The sequence below is a fragment of the Sus scrofa genome, chromosome 11, assembly GCF_054392235.1.
Source record: "Sus scrofa isolate SSC_HxYL_T2T_F1_AM1 chromosome 11, Sscrofa_HxYL_maternal_Yorkshire_Landrace_v2.0, whole genome shotgun sequence".
Taxonomy (NCBI): Eukaryota; Metazoa; Chordata; class Mammalia; order Artiodactyla; family Suidae; genus Sus; species Sus scrofa.
The window spans coordinates 56,225,779-56,242,483 of record NC_139393.1 but is presented as its reverse complement, the minus strand read 5'-3'; the positions used below and the strand labels follow the sequence as shown (position 1 = coordinate 56,242,483).

Sequence of the window (16,705 nt, the reverse complement as noted above, 5' to 3'; positions counted from 1 at the left end):
CTGTCCTGTATTATTTTTTTCTTTAGAATTCTTTTGAGATTAAAAAAGTGCCCTTTATCACTTAAACTTACCTATGATAAACATTAAACAGAATTAAGTGATGAGAGTAAAAGTATTTATGATCTAAAGCTTTTTAACAAAGTGTCTCTTTATATTTATTGATACCTAAAGCAGCCACAACATGACCATTTTTAGTAATACTCACTACATACTTCAAAACTTTTGAAACCGAAATGAAGACAGTAAACATCAGTTAGGTATTTAGGGTGTAGGTTTGCCGCACTTAACTAACATGACATGTTTGTTTTTTAAAAATGTATGAAGGATATTTTGGAAGAGTACATTTTTCAGCAGGACTTAATTATAATTTGACAAATACATCTCAGGAAGAAATAACTGTGCATTACTTAGGCTCCTAGACTCCAACAGTATTCCGCTATCAACACTTGCAGATCGTAAAAACATTCACCATTACTAGATGCAGAGAAATAAGGTATATAGCGGCCCATACACTCTAGCTCTCTCTACAGACATTTTTGCTAGCCTATGACAAGTGGTGTTCCTGATACTTGAAAGATTCTATTGTTAAGCCAGTCACAGAGGAGATTTCCTTTATGAGAAATTGTGCATCATTAATTAGAAAGCAAACCTTTTTCAATTCACAAATTGATCTTTTAGAGAGAAGGGTGCTAACTCCAAAAGATTTTCTGTTTGTTTGTCTAGATTCACCATTGTATATGGTTCAGCTTATGAAATAAATATGATGAAGGCATTTCCAGCTGGCAGAGTAATAACGAGTGCTCTAGACATCATTCACTCAAAATTAGTGGCAAGGACGAGAATGATGTTTAATTCTACCAAATACAATATATTTGTTTACAAAATCTGACCCTTCCTTATGCAACAGTGGCTACTGTTACCTTTGCCCTGTTGCCATGGGAGCCATAAAAGTAAGAAGTGAATTTTCAGAGAATCTACACATTTGTGACTAGCAGAAGAAAAACGAAAACAAAGTAAGGAAATAAAAATTTATTTACTCATTTAACAGATATTTATTGAACACTTACTATATTGACCCATTCTTAACATTACATCAGGGACGAGTAGTAACAGAAACAGCAGCCCTTGCAGGCCTTTCCTGAGGAGGCAGATTCTATGACAGTACTCTCTTGACCTACATATAACTCGGTGAGACTGTAAACACACACACGTGCAGGCAAGCCCCAGACACTTCCCTGTGTTGTCCAAATGTGTTCATATCCCTTAAAAAAAAAAAAAAAAAGAAAAAAGAAAAAAACCACAATATAACCAATTAATATCTCAATTTACTAAGTACCTTTTTCAAAAGATATAAATGCTTCTAGCAAGGTTTATGGATTTTCAGTTTTTCACTTCACTTGAATCACTTCACCCAGGTTGCTCTCCTCCTAAGAGTGAGCTAGTATCACTTGCACTAAGGATAGGAGTTTTTATTTTTAGGGAGGAGAGGTAATCTTGAAGGTTGTAACACATACTGGCAGCAAAGACGAGCTGGCCATAGTGCCTCCTAGGGAGCATGGAGAGTAGGAAGGAGGGACCCTGAACCAGGCCAGGCTGCCAAAAACAGTGTCCATGTAGAAATAGCTAGTGCTTTGCCTAGGAAAGAGTGCCATTATTTTTCTTTTATCTTTTTTTCTCTTATTCTCCCGATTCCTTGTTTAAAGGCCCCGGAATTCAGACTTGAACTTCTAATTCTGAGAATTCTACCTTTTTTCTTCTTTCCACGGGGACACAGGCTCTGAGTTCTAACCAGCTAAACTTATGAACTAAATAAGCATTTAGAATATAATCTCTTTATAAATAATAGGCTGCCTGAATTGCATGAAATTAAATATATTTAGGGTATTCTGGTGTATTAACTATAAACTATTCTAATCCAATTACTAGAATATTAGAATTATAAAATGTCTCCTAAACATCTCTTTATTAGCGTTATTTATTCATGACCTAAAAACAAGGAGTGTATCTATGCATAGATTCTGTTTCCTAATTCAGCAAGACCTGCACCATTGCTCTAATGAGGATGAGTTGTATCACTCTACTAGAAATTTAAGCTCAAATACTTTATATTTAAAAGTACATGTTCTCATAATGTCTTAGTCCAAAAAATTATGTTTTTTTTTTTTTCTTTCTAGTCCCTCACGGAATGGAAATTCCGATTAATTATTGTACTAAGGCTGAGGTTCAGGTGTCATGGATAAGCCGTACTGGTGCAGAGATACTATTTGTTCAGTCTGTTTTACATCCATTTAAAATAGGTTTTGAGTGGAAATGGTTGTATAACGATGTGATAAGGATTTTATGAGAATTATTTCCTTTATTCTTCAAGTATTTTGTCTTTATTCTTCAAGTATTTTGTCTTTGACAAGCAATACAAGGTTTTTTTTTTTAGCTATGTTTTTTATTTCATTGTTTAGTGGCTAAATCATCAGTAAATTATAATTATATTAACAAGTTTCACTATGAAATGGACCATACAGGTGACCGAGGAACTATCTCAACATCTTCTAGACCACTGTGTACACCAGGAAAATCAGAACTGTCCTCCAAACACAGCAGGACACTTAAACCTGATGGGCGTATGAGCCGCACAACGGTTGAGCAGAAGAAGCCGAGGGGCACAGAAGGCTTATCAGCGAGCGAATCGCTCATGTTGAAATCTGATGCTGCAAAGTTGAGGTCAGATTCTCATAGTAGGTCATTGTCCCCCAACCATAACACCTTGCAGACACTAAAATCTGATGGGCGGATGTCTTCTAGCTTCAGAGCTGAATCCCCAGGACCAGGTTCTCGGTCATCATCCCCTAAGCCAAAGACTCTCCCAGCCAGTAGGTCTAGCCCATCTGGCGCCAGTTCTCCGCGCTCCTCCTCACCGCATGATAAAAATCTACCTCAGAAAAGCGCTGCTCCCGTGAAGACGAAACTCGACCCTCCTCGGGAACGCTCCAAATCAGACTCTTACACCCTTGATCCAGACACCCTCCGCAAGAAGAAGATGCCCCTCACTGAACCATTAAGGGGACGGTCAACATCGCCAAAACCAAAACCAGTACCAAAGGATTCTAAAGAGTCCCCCGGATCTGAAAATAGAGCGCCTTCTCCCCACGTGGTGCAGGAAAACCTCCACAGTGAGGTGGTCGAAGTCTGCACTTCCAGTACTTTAAAAACAAATAGTGTCACAGACAGCACCTGTGATGAAAGCAGTGAGTTTAAGAGCGTGGATGAAGGTTCAAATAAAGTGCATTTCAGTATAGGAAAAGCACCACTGAAAGATGAACAGGAAATGAGAGCATCCCCCAAAATAAGTCGAAAATGTGCTAATAGGCACACCAGGCCCAAGAAGGAAAAATCTAGCTTTCTCTTCAAAGGAGATGGATCCAAACCTTTAGAGCCCGCCAAGCAAGCCATGTCTCCTTCCGTGGCTGAGTGTGCCAGGGCGGTCTTTGCCTCTTTCCTGTGGCACGAGGGCATAGTGCATGACGCCATGGCTTGTTCCTCCTTCTTAAAATTTAACCCTGAGCTTTCCAAAGAGCATGCCCCCATAAGAAGTAGTTTAAACAGCCAGCAGCCTACCGAGGAAAAGGAAACCAAATTGAAAAATAGACACTCATTGGAAATATCATCTGCGCTGAATATGTTTAATATTGCACCTCATGGACCAGATATATCTAAAATGGGTAGTATCAACAAAAATAAGGTATTGTCTATGCTTAAGGAACCTCCTCTGCATGAAAAGTGTGAAGATGGGAAAACTGAGGCCACTTTCGAAATGTCCGTGCATCACCCAATGAAGTCTAAATCTCCTCTTCCCTTAACTCTGCAGCATTTAGTGGCTTTTTGGGAAGACATCTCTTTGGCTACTATCAAAGCAGCTTCCCAGAATATGATTTTTCCAAGCCCTGGTTCATGTGCAGTCCTTAAAAAGAAAGAGTGTGAGAAAGAGAATAAAAAGGCCAAAAAAGAAAAAAAGAAGAAAGAAAAGACTGAAGTTCGGCCGAGGGGTAATTTGTTTGGTGAGATGGCCCAGCTGGCAGTAGGAGGACCGGAGAAAGATACCATCTGTGAGCTGTGCGGAGAGTCGCATCCCTACCCGGTGACATACCACATGAGGCAGGCCCACCCTGGTAAGCGATGCTGCTGTGTGTTTGTAAGTACTTTGTGTAAAAAATGAGTTGGGTCACATCTGACTTAAGTTATTCCATGAATTACCCTAAGATACAGGGAAGCTGTTGCCCAGAATTAATAGTATCTTATAATGTGATTTTTTTTTCTTTCTTTTTTTTCCTTTATCTCTTTACGGCCACACCTGCAGCATATGGAAGTTTCTGGGATCGCATGGAAGCTGCAGCTGAGGCCTACACCACAGCCACACATCAACAGAGCATCTGAGCTGCATCTACGACCTGTGCCACAGCTTGTGGCAATCCCAGATCCATAACCCACTGAGCGAGGCCAGGGACTGAGTCTGCATCCTCACAGAGACAACGTTGAGTCTTTAAAATGCTGAGCAACATTGGGAACTTATAATGTGATTTCAAAGTGTGTTATCAGGAGTTCCTGTTGTGGCTCAGCAGGTTAAGACTCCAACTAGGATCAAGGAAGATGGGGGTTTGATCCCTGGCCTCCCCCTGGATTAAAGGATCTGGCGTTGCCGTGAGTTGCAGCATAAAGTCAGACTCACTCGGCTCAGATCTGGCATTGCTGTGCTGTGGCATAGGCCAGCAACTGCAGCTCCGATTCAACTCCTAGCCTGAAAACTTTTATATGCCATGAGTGCGGCCCTAAAAGACAAAAAAAATTAAAAAATAAAAAGTAAACGCATTATCAACATAGGTTTTGTGGAAGATAGGTAAAAGAATTCTAATAGTGTGTAAGCCAGTTTAATACTATTTCATTTTAAAGTATTACAGTCTAAAATTTTGTTTCCTTTTGAAATGGTTTATGTGTTACCCAAAGGATGCTATTAAGATGTCTCACAAAATAGAATGTTGACATGTCCACACACATAGGGAGTATCCTAACATTAGGTCTTCTCTGGTTGTGTTGTTTTCCCGTTCAGAATTGTAAATTAGATTAGATTAGATTGGCTTCCTTGGGTATTTTCCTGTGGAAAAGAAAACTGTTTCATCAGAAGACAGTATTTTAGATAAATGTAACTATTTCTTTTTGTGTGTGTGTCATTTTTTTGTCTTTTTAGGGCTGCGCCCTTGGCATATGTAGGTTCCCAGGCTAGGGGTCCAATCGAAGCTGTAGCTGCCGACCTTCACCACAGCCACAGCAGCTCAGGATCCAAGCCTCATCTGTAACCTACACCACAGCTCACGGCTATGCCAGATCCTTAATCCACTGAGTGAGACCAGGGATCAGACCCGCGTCCTCATAGATACCAGTCAGGTTCACTGAGCCACAACGGGAACTCCAAATGTAACTATTTCTATAACAATTGATTCGTATTCCAAAATTTACCTATTATAAATTTGGGCAAATGTTTTTCTATCCCTACATATTACACTGAACCTTTTATAAAATACATGCTTTATAAAATATATCATTCTTATGGAATATTTTATACTCCTTTGTCCAATTTTTTGGGCATATTTAGAGAAATCTAAATGTACCCACATCTTGTGTTTCTCTTCATCTGCCCGTGTAGAGTATCTTCAGTATTTTAGGCATCATTTAATTGATTGCTTTTTGATCATGCCTGCAATTTTCCTGGTATAAGTAACAGCCTGGGGGAAAATAGGAAGTTAGATGTTTGCTTCAGTATTTCCCTTGGAGAAGAAAAGTCTTCATTTATGTGGCAAGGATCAGACTCTTAAGGACACTTAAAGTGTTAAGTATTTATTTGTATTCTCATTTCAAGGTTGTGGCCGGTATGCTGGTGGGCAAGGTTACAACAGCATTGGGCATTTCTGTGGCGGATGGGCCGGTAACTGTGGTGATGGCGGCATAGGGGGGAGCACGTGGTATCTTGTCTGTGACCGCTGCAGAGAAAAATACCTCCGTGAAAAACAGGCTGCTGCAAGGGAGAAGGTATTTTTCTTTTGTTCTGGATATACTGTTAATGGTAAGGGTGAACCTTATAAAAATGTCTTTTAATGATCATAATATCAACCAGCTCCACATGGTTGATATTAAAGGTCAGCTTTTATAACAGGAATAATATATAATTATTATTGATTTATGTACCAGGTCAGCTGTTCTTAATTACAAAAACAAATTGTATCTTGGAATAACACAAAACAACTAACCTGTAGCTTACATCCCTTATTGAGAAGTGTAATTTTTTATTATTAATTGCCTGCTACTCTACACATATGTATAGCTTTCAGCTTCACCTTTCTCTCTCTTTTTTTTCTTTTTTCTTCTCTTTCTTGATTCTTTATCTCCTTTCTCTTCTTCTTAATCCCTAATTACGGTTGTAGGACTTAGGGAAACTTAGGATCATTGACACCAGTGGCACACCTAAATAAAATTTTGCTGAATGTACACACACATACACAGAATATTTACCCTTTTTTTTTTTTTAATAACTGCATTTGGGGAGTTCCCGTTATAGCGCAGGGGAAACAAATCCAACTAGGAACCATGAGGTTGCGGGTTCGATCCCTGGCCTCCCTCCATGGGTTAAAGATCCGGCATTGCTGTGAGCTGTGGTGTAGGCCACAGACGTGGCTCAAATCTGGCGTGGCTATAGCTGTGACCAGCAGCTATAGTTCCAATTTGACCCTAGCCTGGAAACTTCCATATGCCACAGGTGTGGCCCTAAAAAGCAAAAATAATAATAATAATAATAATAATTGTATTTGGATTTTACTAGTTAGGTTTCTTTTTTCTTTTTCTTTTCTTTTCTTTTTTAAATTATTTTCCCAATACAATTTTTTTTCTGCTGTACAGCTGGGTGACCCAGTTACACCTACATGTACACATTCTATTTTCTCACATTATCATGATCCATCGCAAGTGACCAGACATAGTTCCCAGTGCCACACAGGAGGATCTCATTGCTAATCCATTCAAAAGGCAACAGTTTGCATCCATTAACCCCCAGCTCCCAGTCCACCCCACTCCCTCCTCCTCCCCCTCCCCCTTGGCAACCACAAGTCTATTCTCCAAGTCCATGATTTTCTTTTGTGTGGAAAGGTTCATTTGTGCCTTATATTAGAGCCCAGATATAAGTGATATCATACGGTATTTGTCTTTTTCTGACTAACTCCACTCAAGATGAGAGTCTCTGGTTCCATCCATGTTGCTGCAAATGCCATTATTTCATTCTTTTTTATGGCTGAGTAGTATTCCATTGGGTATATATACCACATCTTCCTGATCCAATCATCTATCAGTGGACATTTGGGTTGTTTCCATGTCTTCGCTATTGTGAATAGTGCTGCAGTGAACATGTGGGTGCATGTGTCTTTTTTAAGTAGAGTTGTGTCTGGATATATGTCCAAGAGTGGGGTTGCTGGGTCCTATGGTAGTTCTATGTATAGATTTCTAAGATACCTCCATACTGTTCTCCATAGTGGTTGTACCAGCTTACATTCCCACCTACAGTTCAGGAGGATTCCCTTTTCTCCACAGCCCCTCCAGCACTTGTTATTTGTGGACTTATTAATGATGACCACTCTGACTGGTGTGAGGTGGTATCTTGTGGTAGTTTTGATTTGAGTTTCTCTAATAGGTCAGTGAAGTTGAGCATTGTTTCAAGTGCTTTTTGGCCATCTGTATATCTTCCTTGGAGAAATGTCTGTTCAGGTCTTTTGCCCCTTTTTCCATTGGGTTGTTGGCTTTTTTGCTGTTGAGTTGTATAAGTTGCTTGTATATTCTAGAGATTAAGCCCTGGTCAGATGCATCATTTGAAAGTATTTTCTCCCATTCTGTAAGTTGTCTTTTTGTTTTCTTTTTGGTTTCCTTTGCTGTGCAAAAGCTTGTCAGTTTGATTATGTCCCACTGGTTTATTTTTCCTCTTATTTCTGTTGCTTTGGGAGACTGACCTGAGAACACGTTTGTAAGGTTGATGTCAGAGAATGTTTTGCCTATGTTCTCTTCCAGGAGTTTGATGGTGTCTTGTCTTATATTTAAGTCTTTCAGCCATTTTGAGTTTATTTTTGTGCATGGTGTGAGGGTGTGTTCTAGTTTCATTGATTTGCATGCAGCTGTCCAGGTTTCCCAGCAATACTTTCTGAAAAGACTGTCTTTTTCCCATTTTATGTTCTTGCTTCCTTTGTCAAAGATTAACTGACCATAGGTGTCTGGGTTTATTTCTGGGTTCTCTATTCTGTTCCATTGGTCTGTCTGTCTGTTTTGGTACCAGTACCACACTGTCTAGAAATGAAATTGCATATGTCATAAAAACTCTCCCTACAAATAAAAGTCCAGGACCAGATGGCTTCACAGGCAAATTCTACCAAACATACAAAGAGGATCTGGTGCCCATCCTCCTTAAACTTTTTCAAAAGGTTGAAGAAGAAGGAACACTCCCAAAGACATTTATAATGCCACCACCACCCTAATTCCAAAATCAGACAAAGATAACCACCAAAAAAGAAAACTATCAGCCAATATCTTTGATGAATATAGACACAAAAATTTTCAACAAAATTTTAGCCAACCAAACCCAACAACTTATCAAAAAGATCATACACCATGACCAGGTGGGCTTCATCCCAGGTTCACAAGGATGGTTCAACATACGCAAATCAATCAACGTCATACACCGCATTAACAAAAGAAAAGTCAAAAGCCACATGATCATCTCAATAGATGCAGAAACAGCATTTGACAAATTGCAACATCCCTTCTTGATAAAAACTCTTACCAAAGTGCGTATAGAGGAAACATTCCTGAACAAATTAAAGCTATTTATGACAAACCCACAGCAGACATAATACTCAATGGAGAAGAGCCGAAAGCCTTCCCACTAAAATCTGGAACAAGACAGGGATGCCCGTTTTCACGGCTGTTATTCAACATAGTACTAGAAGTCCTAGGCACAGCAATCAGACAAACAAAAGAAATTAAAGGCATCCAAATAGGAAGAGAAGAGATAAAACTGTCACTGTATGCAGATGACATGATACTATATATAGAAAACCCTAGGGACTCAACCCCAAAACTACTTAAACTGATCAACAATTCAGCAAAGTAGCAGGGTATAAGATTAACATTCTGAAATCAGTCTCATTTCTGTATACTAACAATGAAATAGTAGAAAAGGAATGCAAAAATACAATACCTTTTAAAATTGCACCCCAAAAAATCAAATACCTGGGAATACACCTGACCATGGAGGTAAAGGACTTATATGCTGAGAACTATAAAACATTTATCAAGGAAATTAAAGAAGATGTAAAGAAATGGAAAGATATTCCATGCCCCTGGGTTGGAAAAATTAATATTGTAAAAATGGCCATACTACCCAAAGCAATCTACAGATCCAATGCAATCCCTATCAACTTTCCCATGCCATTTTTCACAGAACTAGAACAAACAATCCAAAAATTTATATGGAACCACAAAAGATCCAGAATTGCCACAGCAATTCTGAGGAGCAAAAACCAAGCAGGAAGCATAACTCTCCCAGACTTCAGGCAATATTACAAAGCCACAGTCATCAAGACAGTGTGGTACCGGTACTAGTTAGGTTTTTAACTTCCCCAAGGAAAGAAAAATATATAGTTTAATTTTCTGTTTACATAAATTAGCTTCAGTCAGTTCAGGGAAAGCATGAAGTGAATGTTGTTTTTTGTAATCACTGTTATTATTTTAAAATCGTTCTACAGGTATTTAATAATTTTGTATTAGAAACTTGAATTATTTAGTTTAGGCCATTTAAAATTTGAATGCAAATAGGAAACAATCCCTACAAATTTTCTTTCCAGGTCAAACAGTCTAGGAGGAAGCCAATGCAAGTTAAGATGCCGCGTGCCTTGCCCACCATGGAAGCCCACCAGGTGATTAAAGCCAACGCACTCTTCCTTCTGTCCCTGAGCAGTGCAGCCGAACCAAGCATTTTGTGCTACCATCCTGCAAAGCCGTTCCAGTCTCACCTGCCCAGCGTGAAAGAGGGCATTTCTGAGGATCTTCCTGTGAAAATGCCTTGTCTCTACCTGCAGACATTAGCTAGGTAATAGAACTTGGCACTTTCTTTTTTAATCACTTTGGATTAACAGCCGTACTGTGATTGATATCATGCTCTGAATACCCACACTACATTACATATTGTGTGCAGTAAAGAGACCTCTAGGAATTTATTTTCTGAGTTGTCTTAACCAATGTACAACTGGTAGGGGTAAGTATTTGAAAAAATATATAAATACTCTATTGATTTGTATTATTATTAATACAAATTATATTTTCAACTCAAGGTCTCTTTATTCCTTGGTAGGCTGACTTCCGTTTGTTAATAGTGGGAAATGATGAAATGGAAATAAGCTGATCTTTGTGATTAGAAATCTTTCATTTTTCAAATTCTTAATTCTTTTAGCATTTATATGTTGGTTAGCTCTGTACCAGCTTGTGTTACACCTTGAAGACACCAAAATGAGTATGAGAAATCCTGATTTCCACTCTGGTGGAGACAGATATGTAAATGAAACATTTAAAATGTCACCTGAGGAGTTCTTGTAATAGAAATGTGTATAGGATACTGTCAGCAAAAGAGGGAGAGAACACCTGAGTCCTCCCAGGGAAATCAGGAAAGATTTCCCAGAGGATCTGACATTCTAGCAGAATCTTAAAGGATAAATAGAAATCACTCAAGCTGGTGATGGGAGGAAAGCAGTTCCTAAGATAGCAAACCACATATGTGAAGACACAAATGAAATAGCATTTCACATTTAAGGACTCACAGCTTATTAAAGCATTGGCTACCAGGAGAAATAGGTGAAATGCCCCAAAAGTGGTTACTCAAGACCAGGTCATGTGAGGCTCTGCAGCCCATGCTAAGGTGGATTTTATCCCATAGACAGAGGAAACAGTGGAAGAATTTTAAGCAAATGCGTGAACTGGTTTGCAGTTAAATTTTTCTGCTGCTGATGTGGAAACTGGAGCAAAGGGGATGACTGAAGATGGAGAGAAGCCTGGTACTAGTATACTATTGTCCTGTACTGGGGTTGGCTGCTACAACCCATGCATTCAGGCATTATATGCTGATACTCTGAAACAGCCTTTCATCGACCAGATTCAGATTTTTTTTTTTCATCAACTGATAAATGAAGATTTCTAGAAATTGCCTGCTGACATGGAACCAATAGTTTCATCTTGAGAAGCAGAGTTATGTAGTTTGTATCTGTGTGTGTGTGTGTTTGTAGTTATTCAATAAAACGAATGGGAAACCAAAATGAACATGTGAGACTAAGGAGGAAATCATCAGGAATGCCAAGTGCAGCTAATCTTCAGCTTCAGTCACCCAGCTGACTGTACTTGGGCCAACACCACTCTGTTCCAGTTTGAAAAGGATAGAATCAAATACCCTGATTATAGATCTTCTGTTTTTAGCCCTCTGGGAAATAGATATCCCCTAGCCCATGGAATACTTCACACATCTTAATCTTGTCGTCAAGTTTTACTCTTATATATATTCCTACCAAAATGGTCACTGCCTTACTTCAGAAGTGCATGCAAGAAACATCCTGAATCCGAAGTAAGGCAGTGATGATGGAGAAAGACAAGAGAGATTGATGAGGGGAAACCTGGTATTCACACCCGCGTGACTGGTTATGGCCAAAGCCTAGGCCTGTTGTGACACTGAGATATTTTAGCTGAAGGCACCTGGATAGCAGGTGGGATCACTCACTAAAACATGGGAGATGGAAAAGTTCTTAAAGGAAAATAGCTCAGTTGTGGATTTGAGATGTTTGTGGGGAGGGGGGTTCCTGTTGTGGCTCAGATGGTTAAAAACCTGACAGTATCCATGAGGATGCAGGTTTCATCCCTGGCCTTGCTCAGTGGGTTAAGAGATCTGGTGTTGCTGTGAGCTGCGGTGTAGGTCACGGATGTGGCTCAAATCTGGTGTGGCTGTGGTGTAGGCCTACAGCTGCAGCTCCGATTTGACGGCTAGCCTGGGAACTTCCATATGCCATGATTGCAGCCCTTAATATATATATCTGTGTATAAAATTATCGGACTTTTATTTCTTCCTCCTTAACATCTGTGGCTGTGTTAATACATTAGTACTAATTATAGATTTATGGGTCCTTTTACTAAGGAAATTAAAAATGTATTGCCCATCATACTCTTAAGTTATTGGGTGTGATTCAATGCAGGCATCATCATGAAAATTTTGTGGGTTATCAAGATGACAACCTATTCCAGGATGAAATGAGATATCTGCGTTCAACATCTGTGCCTGCCCCGTACATATCAGTAACTCCTGATGCAAGTCCTAATGTATTTGAAGAGCCAGAGAGCAACATGAAGTCCATGCCACCCAGGTATTTGAGTTATCTTCTTCCTGTTGAGTCAGTGTTTTGGTGGCAGAAAGACTTTAAACTAGAAGAGAATGTTCTAGAAGTTCTTTTATATATACATCCTTTCATCTTGGGAAGGAGGTCATGTCAGTTCTGCAGGAAGACATGCATGAATCAGATAAGGTCCTTGATGGCAGAGGCAGACTAGGCAGAGAAAAAAAGATCAACTAATGAAGTAATGAAAGATTCCATTATATGGTATTATGTCATTTACTGGTCACTTTGAGGCAGTGCTTAGAGAAGGTTTTATGGGAGAAGTAGCACTGAAAGTAAAACTTGAGCTTCCAGGAGTATTACTTGGCAATGCTTCCCACACCTACCCCTTCATATTATAGCATCAGGGTAAAGGGCTTCTTGAAAACTGAGTAGAAGCATGTAAACATAATGCAGAAAGAAACAGGGCACCACTGAGGCCTTTTAGAAGAATGACTTGGTAAAAATGCAAAGATAGTCTCACAGTGTCAACTGAGAAGCTGAAATTTTTAAAATTTAAGCTAAGTGTGGGGAATTGGATTGTGTTGACAACGGTTATGAAAAGAAAGACAGATAAGGGAAATATTTTATAGGAAAAATCAATGTGACTTGTTGACTGAAAGGATAAGTTTAGGATAACATCAAGATTTCACGCATGAGTAACTGAACAGAATGTCATTGGAGAGGAATACACTTGCTGACGGAAGAAAGAACATGCTTCTTAAGATTTGCCACTCTGTTCATACTATACAGTGGTAAGTAGGTGCATATACAGGCAAACCTCATTTTATTGTCCTTCGCTTTGTTGCACTTTGCAAATACTGCGTTTTTCACAAATTGAAGATTTGTGACAACCCTGCATTGTCAGATAGTGGTTAGCATTTTTAGCAATAAAGTATTTTTTAATTCAGGTATGTGCATTGTTTTTTTAAGATGTAATGCTGTTGCACACTTAATAAACTGCAGCATAGTATAATCATAACTTTCATATGCCTGGGAAATTAAAAAAAAAATTGATGTAACTCACTTTATTGTGGTGGTCTGGAACCAGACCCGTAATATCTTCTAGGCATGCCTGTATAACAGATATTTTAGTGAGCATAATAGAACTTATATATCAAAATGAGTATTTTCCCACTGAAAACATTTGTAACTTCTCCCCTCAACTGTGTGAACTATTCATCAGAGTTGGGGTTTTTTTGTTTGGTTGGTTGGTTGGTTGGTTTTTTGCAGCTCTTAAAATTTTCTCTAAAAAGTGCAGTGTAGCCTTTTATATCCTCAAAGGTAATAAGATATCGCTAAATAAATAGTTTTCTTTTTAAGAATTAGAAACCATTTTGAGACTAGCCTGATAAATGTGATTACTCTTTAGGATCGAAATCAAGCAGCATAAACTTATAGGTAAAATGAAATGCAGTTCTATACATCATTGAATATCATAGTCAAGGTAAAAGCCTCTAGTGTGGAAGCCCCTCTTATTATCACTGGTGTCACAAAAGAAATTGAAGATCTTCTAGGGAATCCTGTTTTCCACAGCTCCACGCTGTAGCAGAGCAGTCATCCAGGGTCCAGTTGCTGCCTCAGAAACAGGATGCACACCAGTGAGGCAGAGTGCTCCCTGGTACAGGACCTTCAGTAAGATCTCAAGCTACCTCTGGGAGGGGATCAAACAGGAGTCGGCCATTGTGGGAAAGGAGGTCTAGGGAAATCCATCCCTCCCTTATCAAAGAGCTGCCCACTTTATTATAGCTCTAGGAAAATGCTTAAAATAAACTGTCGGAGTTCCCGTCGTGGCACAGCGGAAACGAATCTGACTAGGAACCATGAGGCTACAGGTTGGATCCCTGGCCTTGCTCAGTGGGTTAAGGATCTGGTGTTGCCGTGAGCTGTGGCGTAGGCCAGCGGCTACAGCTTCGATTAGACCCCCAGTCTGGGAACCTCCATATGCTATGGGTACAGCCCTGAAAAGGACAGGAAAAACAAACAAAAAAAACAAACAAAACAAAACAAAACAGTGTCATACAAGTCAGATGAAGAACACAGTCTGAAAGAAAACTCTCGAGAAAAAAAAGAAAATTTCAGTAAATACTCCGTAGTACTGAAAGACTTGATAAAAAAGAAAATTTCTGTAAATACTCCATAGTCCTGAAAGAATCGATAAAATAAATTTAATAAAAATTCAAATGTGGTGAGGTAAAAAGATACATTACAGAGCTGTAAGGATAGGCTGAAGACCAAGTCAACACCATTATAAGACCAATTAATACGTTAGGAATGTTCAGAATGGGAAATTGAATTATTGATATGAAGGAAAAATTTAAGATAATCCTAGTCAGGAGTTCCCGTTGTGGCACAGGGGAAACAAATCTGACTAGGAACCAGGAGGTTTCAAGTTTAATCCCTGCTCTTGCTCATTGGGTTAAGGATCCGGCGTTGCCCTGAGCTGTGGTGTGGGTCACAGACGCAGCTTGGATCCTGCGTTGCTGTGGCTGTGGTGTAGGCCAGCGGCTACAGCTCCGATTTGACCCCTAGCCTGGGAACCTTCATATGCCACGGGTGCAGCCCTAAAAGGACAAAAGACAAAAAAATAAATAAAATAAAATAAGATAATCGCAGAGAGTAGAGTAAAAGGACAAAAAGTTTACAGCAATTAGAGCCAAGATAACAAGTATAGAAATAGGACAGTCCAAAATAGGAATAACTGGTTCTTTAAAGTAGAAAAACCAACAAATATAATTGAAGATTTATAAAGCTATAAGAAAAAAATTCCTGAAATAATAAAGTACTAAATTCCCAGATTAAGAGGAAATTTTTGTAACAGATGACTATAGGATATAGATTAAGTTATTGAAACTCCAAGGGGGTGGGGGAACACAGGAATTTTTCAAGTATCTGAGCCTAGAAAAAACAAATTATTTTGCAAAAGGAAAAGTTTAGAGTGAATTCAGACCTCTGTATAACAACTTTAAATGAAAGATAAGAAATGAAACAATGTCTCTAAAGTTCCAAAAGAAAGAAAATATTACCTTAGAAGTTTAACCCAGACATATGTAAATGTAAAAGATTTGGGAACATTAGAACCTAATTATGGAGAAATTGAATAAATGAAACAGTTACTGAAAATTATGTTTAAAAGACTGTGTAGTATTCACATAGTATAATTTTCACAAAATCCTAAATAAACGGGACTATGACCCAGGTTGAGACATTCCCAGGCGTACCATAATTTGGGAATATAGCACCTTTGAACAGTTCTTTCAAAAAGTCTTGATGAACTCAGGCTATTATAAAAGAGTAAATGTGGAGTTCCCACCGTGGCACAGTGGTTAACGAATCCAACTAGAAACCATGAGGGTGCGGGTTGGATCTCTGGCCTCTCTCAGTGGGTTAAGGATCCGGCGTTGCCATAAGCTGTGGTGTAGGTCGCAGATGCAGCTCCGATCCCTCGTTGCTGTGGCTCCGATGTAGGCTGGTGGCTACAGCTCTGATTGGACCCCTAGCCTGGGAAGCTCCGTATGCCATGGGAGCGGTCCTAGAAAAGGCAAAAAGACAAAAAAAAAAAAAAAAAAAAAAAAGTAAATGATGAACCCATTAAATCAGTGGTTTTCAGTGGGGGTGGGGGGATTTTGCCTCCCAGGTGACATCTGACAATGTTTGGAAACATTTTTGTTTCCCATACCTGGGCTAGTTGCACAGGCATCCTAGTGGGATGCTGCTCAGCATCCTACAGAACATAAGACAGGCCCCCACAAAGGGATTCTCTGGCCCAAAGTAGCTGAGGTTGTGTCAATAATGGTCCTCCTGGATTTCTTTGACTTTTCCTGTGTTGCTTGAGTTCTTTTCACAAGCACGATCATTTTTATAAGAACAAATCAATTATTTTTGAGATTGTTCAACAGTTTTTTTTAAGTTGATAAACTTCCCCTGAAAGCAGGTATTTCATGCCTGATAGTAACACCATAAATAAAGTGAATTAAATTAAATTGTCTCTATATTCTGGTAATTCTGGAACCAAACAGCCCAAACTGACATCCAGGCACCTTTACTTCACTTAGTTTGTACAGTATTTATAGTCTGTTCAAACAAGAATGTGCACACACTGGGGCAGTGAGTGAAGAAAATGGCCAAGGAATTAGCAACTTACCAGAAAACGTATAAGCTTTACTGAGGAACACAGGATTTTAAAACTGGCTTGGATGATGCAAAAGAAACAACTCTAG

The 16,705-nt window shown here is 39.2% G+C and overlaps 1 protein-coding gene across 38 annotated transcripts in view; it reads left to right on the top strand.

Moving 5' to 3' along the window:
* MYCBP2 (MYC binding protein 2) overlaps positions 1-16,705 on the top strand; it is a 268,897-nt gene that overhangs the window by 210,071 nt on the left and 42,121 nt on the right. For all 38 annotated transcript variants that reach the window (XM_084982014.1, XM_021065747.2, XM_084982012.1 and 35 more), the window contains 4 exons: positions 2,520-4,163; positions 5,906-6,075; positions 9,924-10,168; positions 12,309-12,476. In XM_084982014.1, coding sequence (XP_084838140.1) covers positions 2,520-4,163; positions 5,906-6,075; positions 9,924-10,168; positions 12,309-12,476 — 2,227 coding nt within the window. The remainder of the gene's footprint in view (positions 1-2,519; positions 4,164-5,905; positions 6,076-9,923; positions 10,169-12,308; positions 12,477-16,705) is intronic.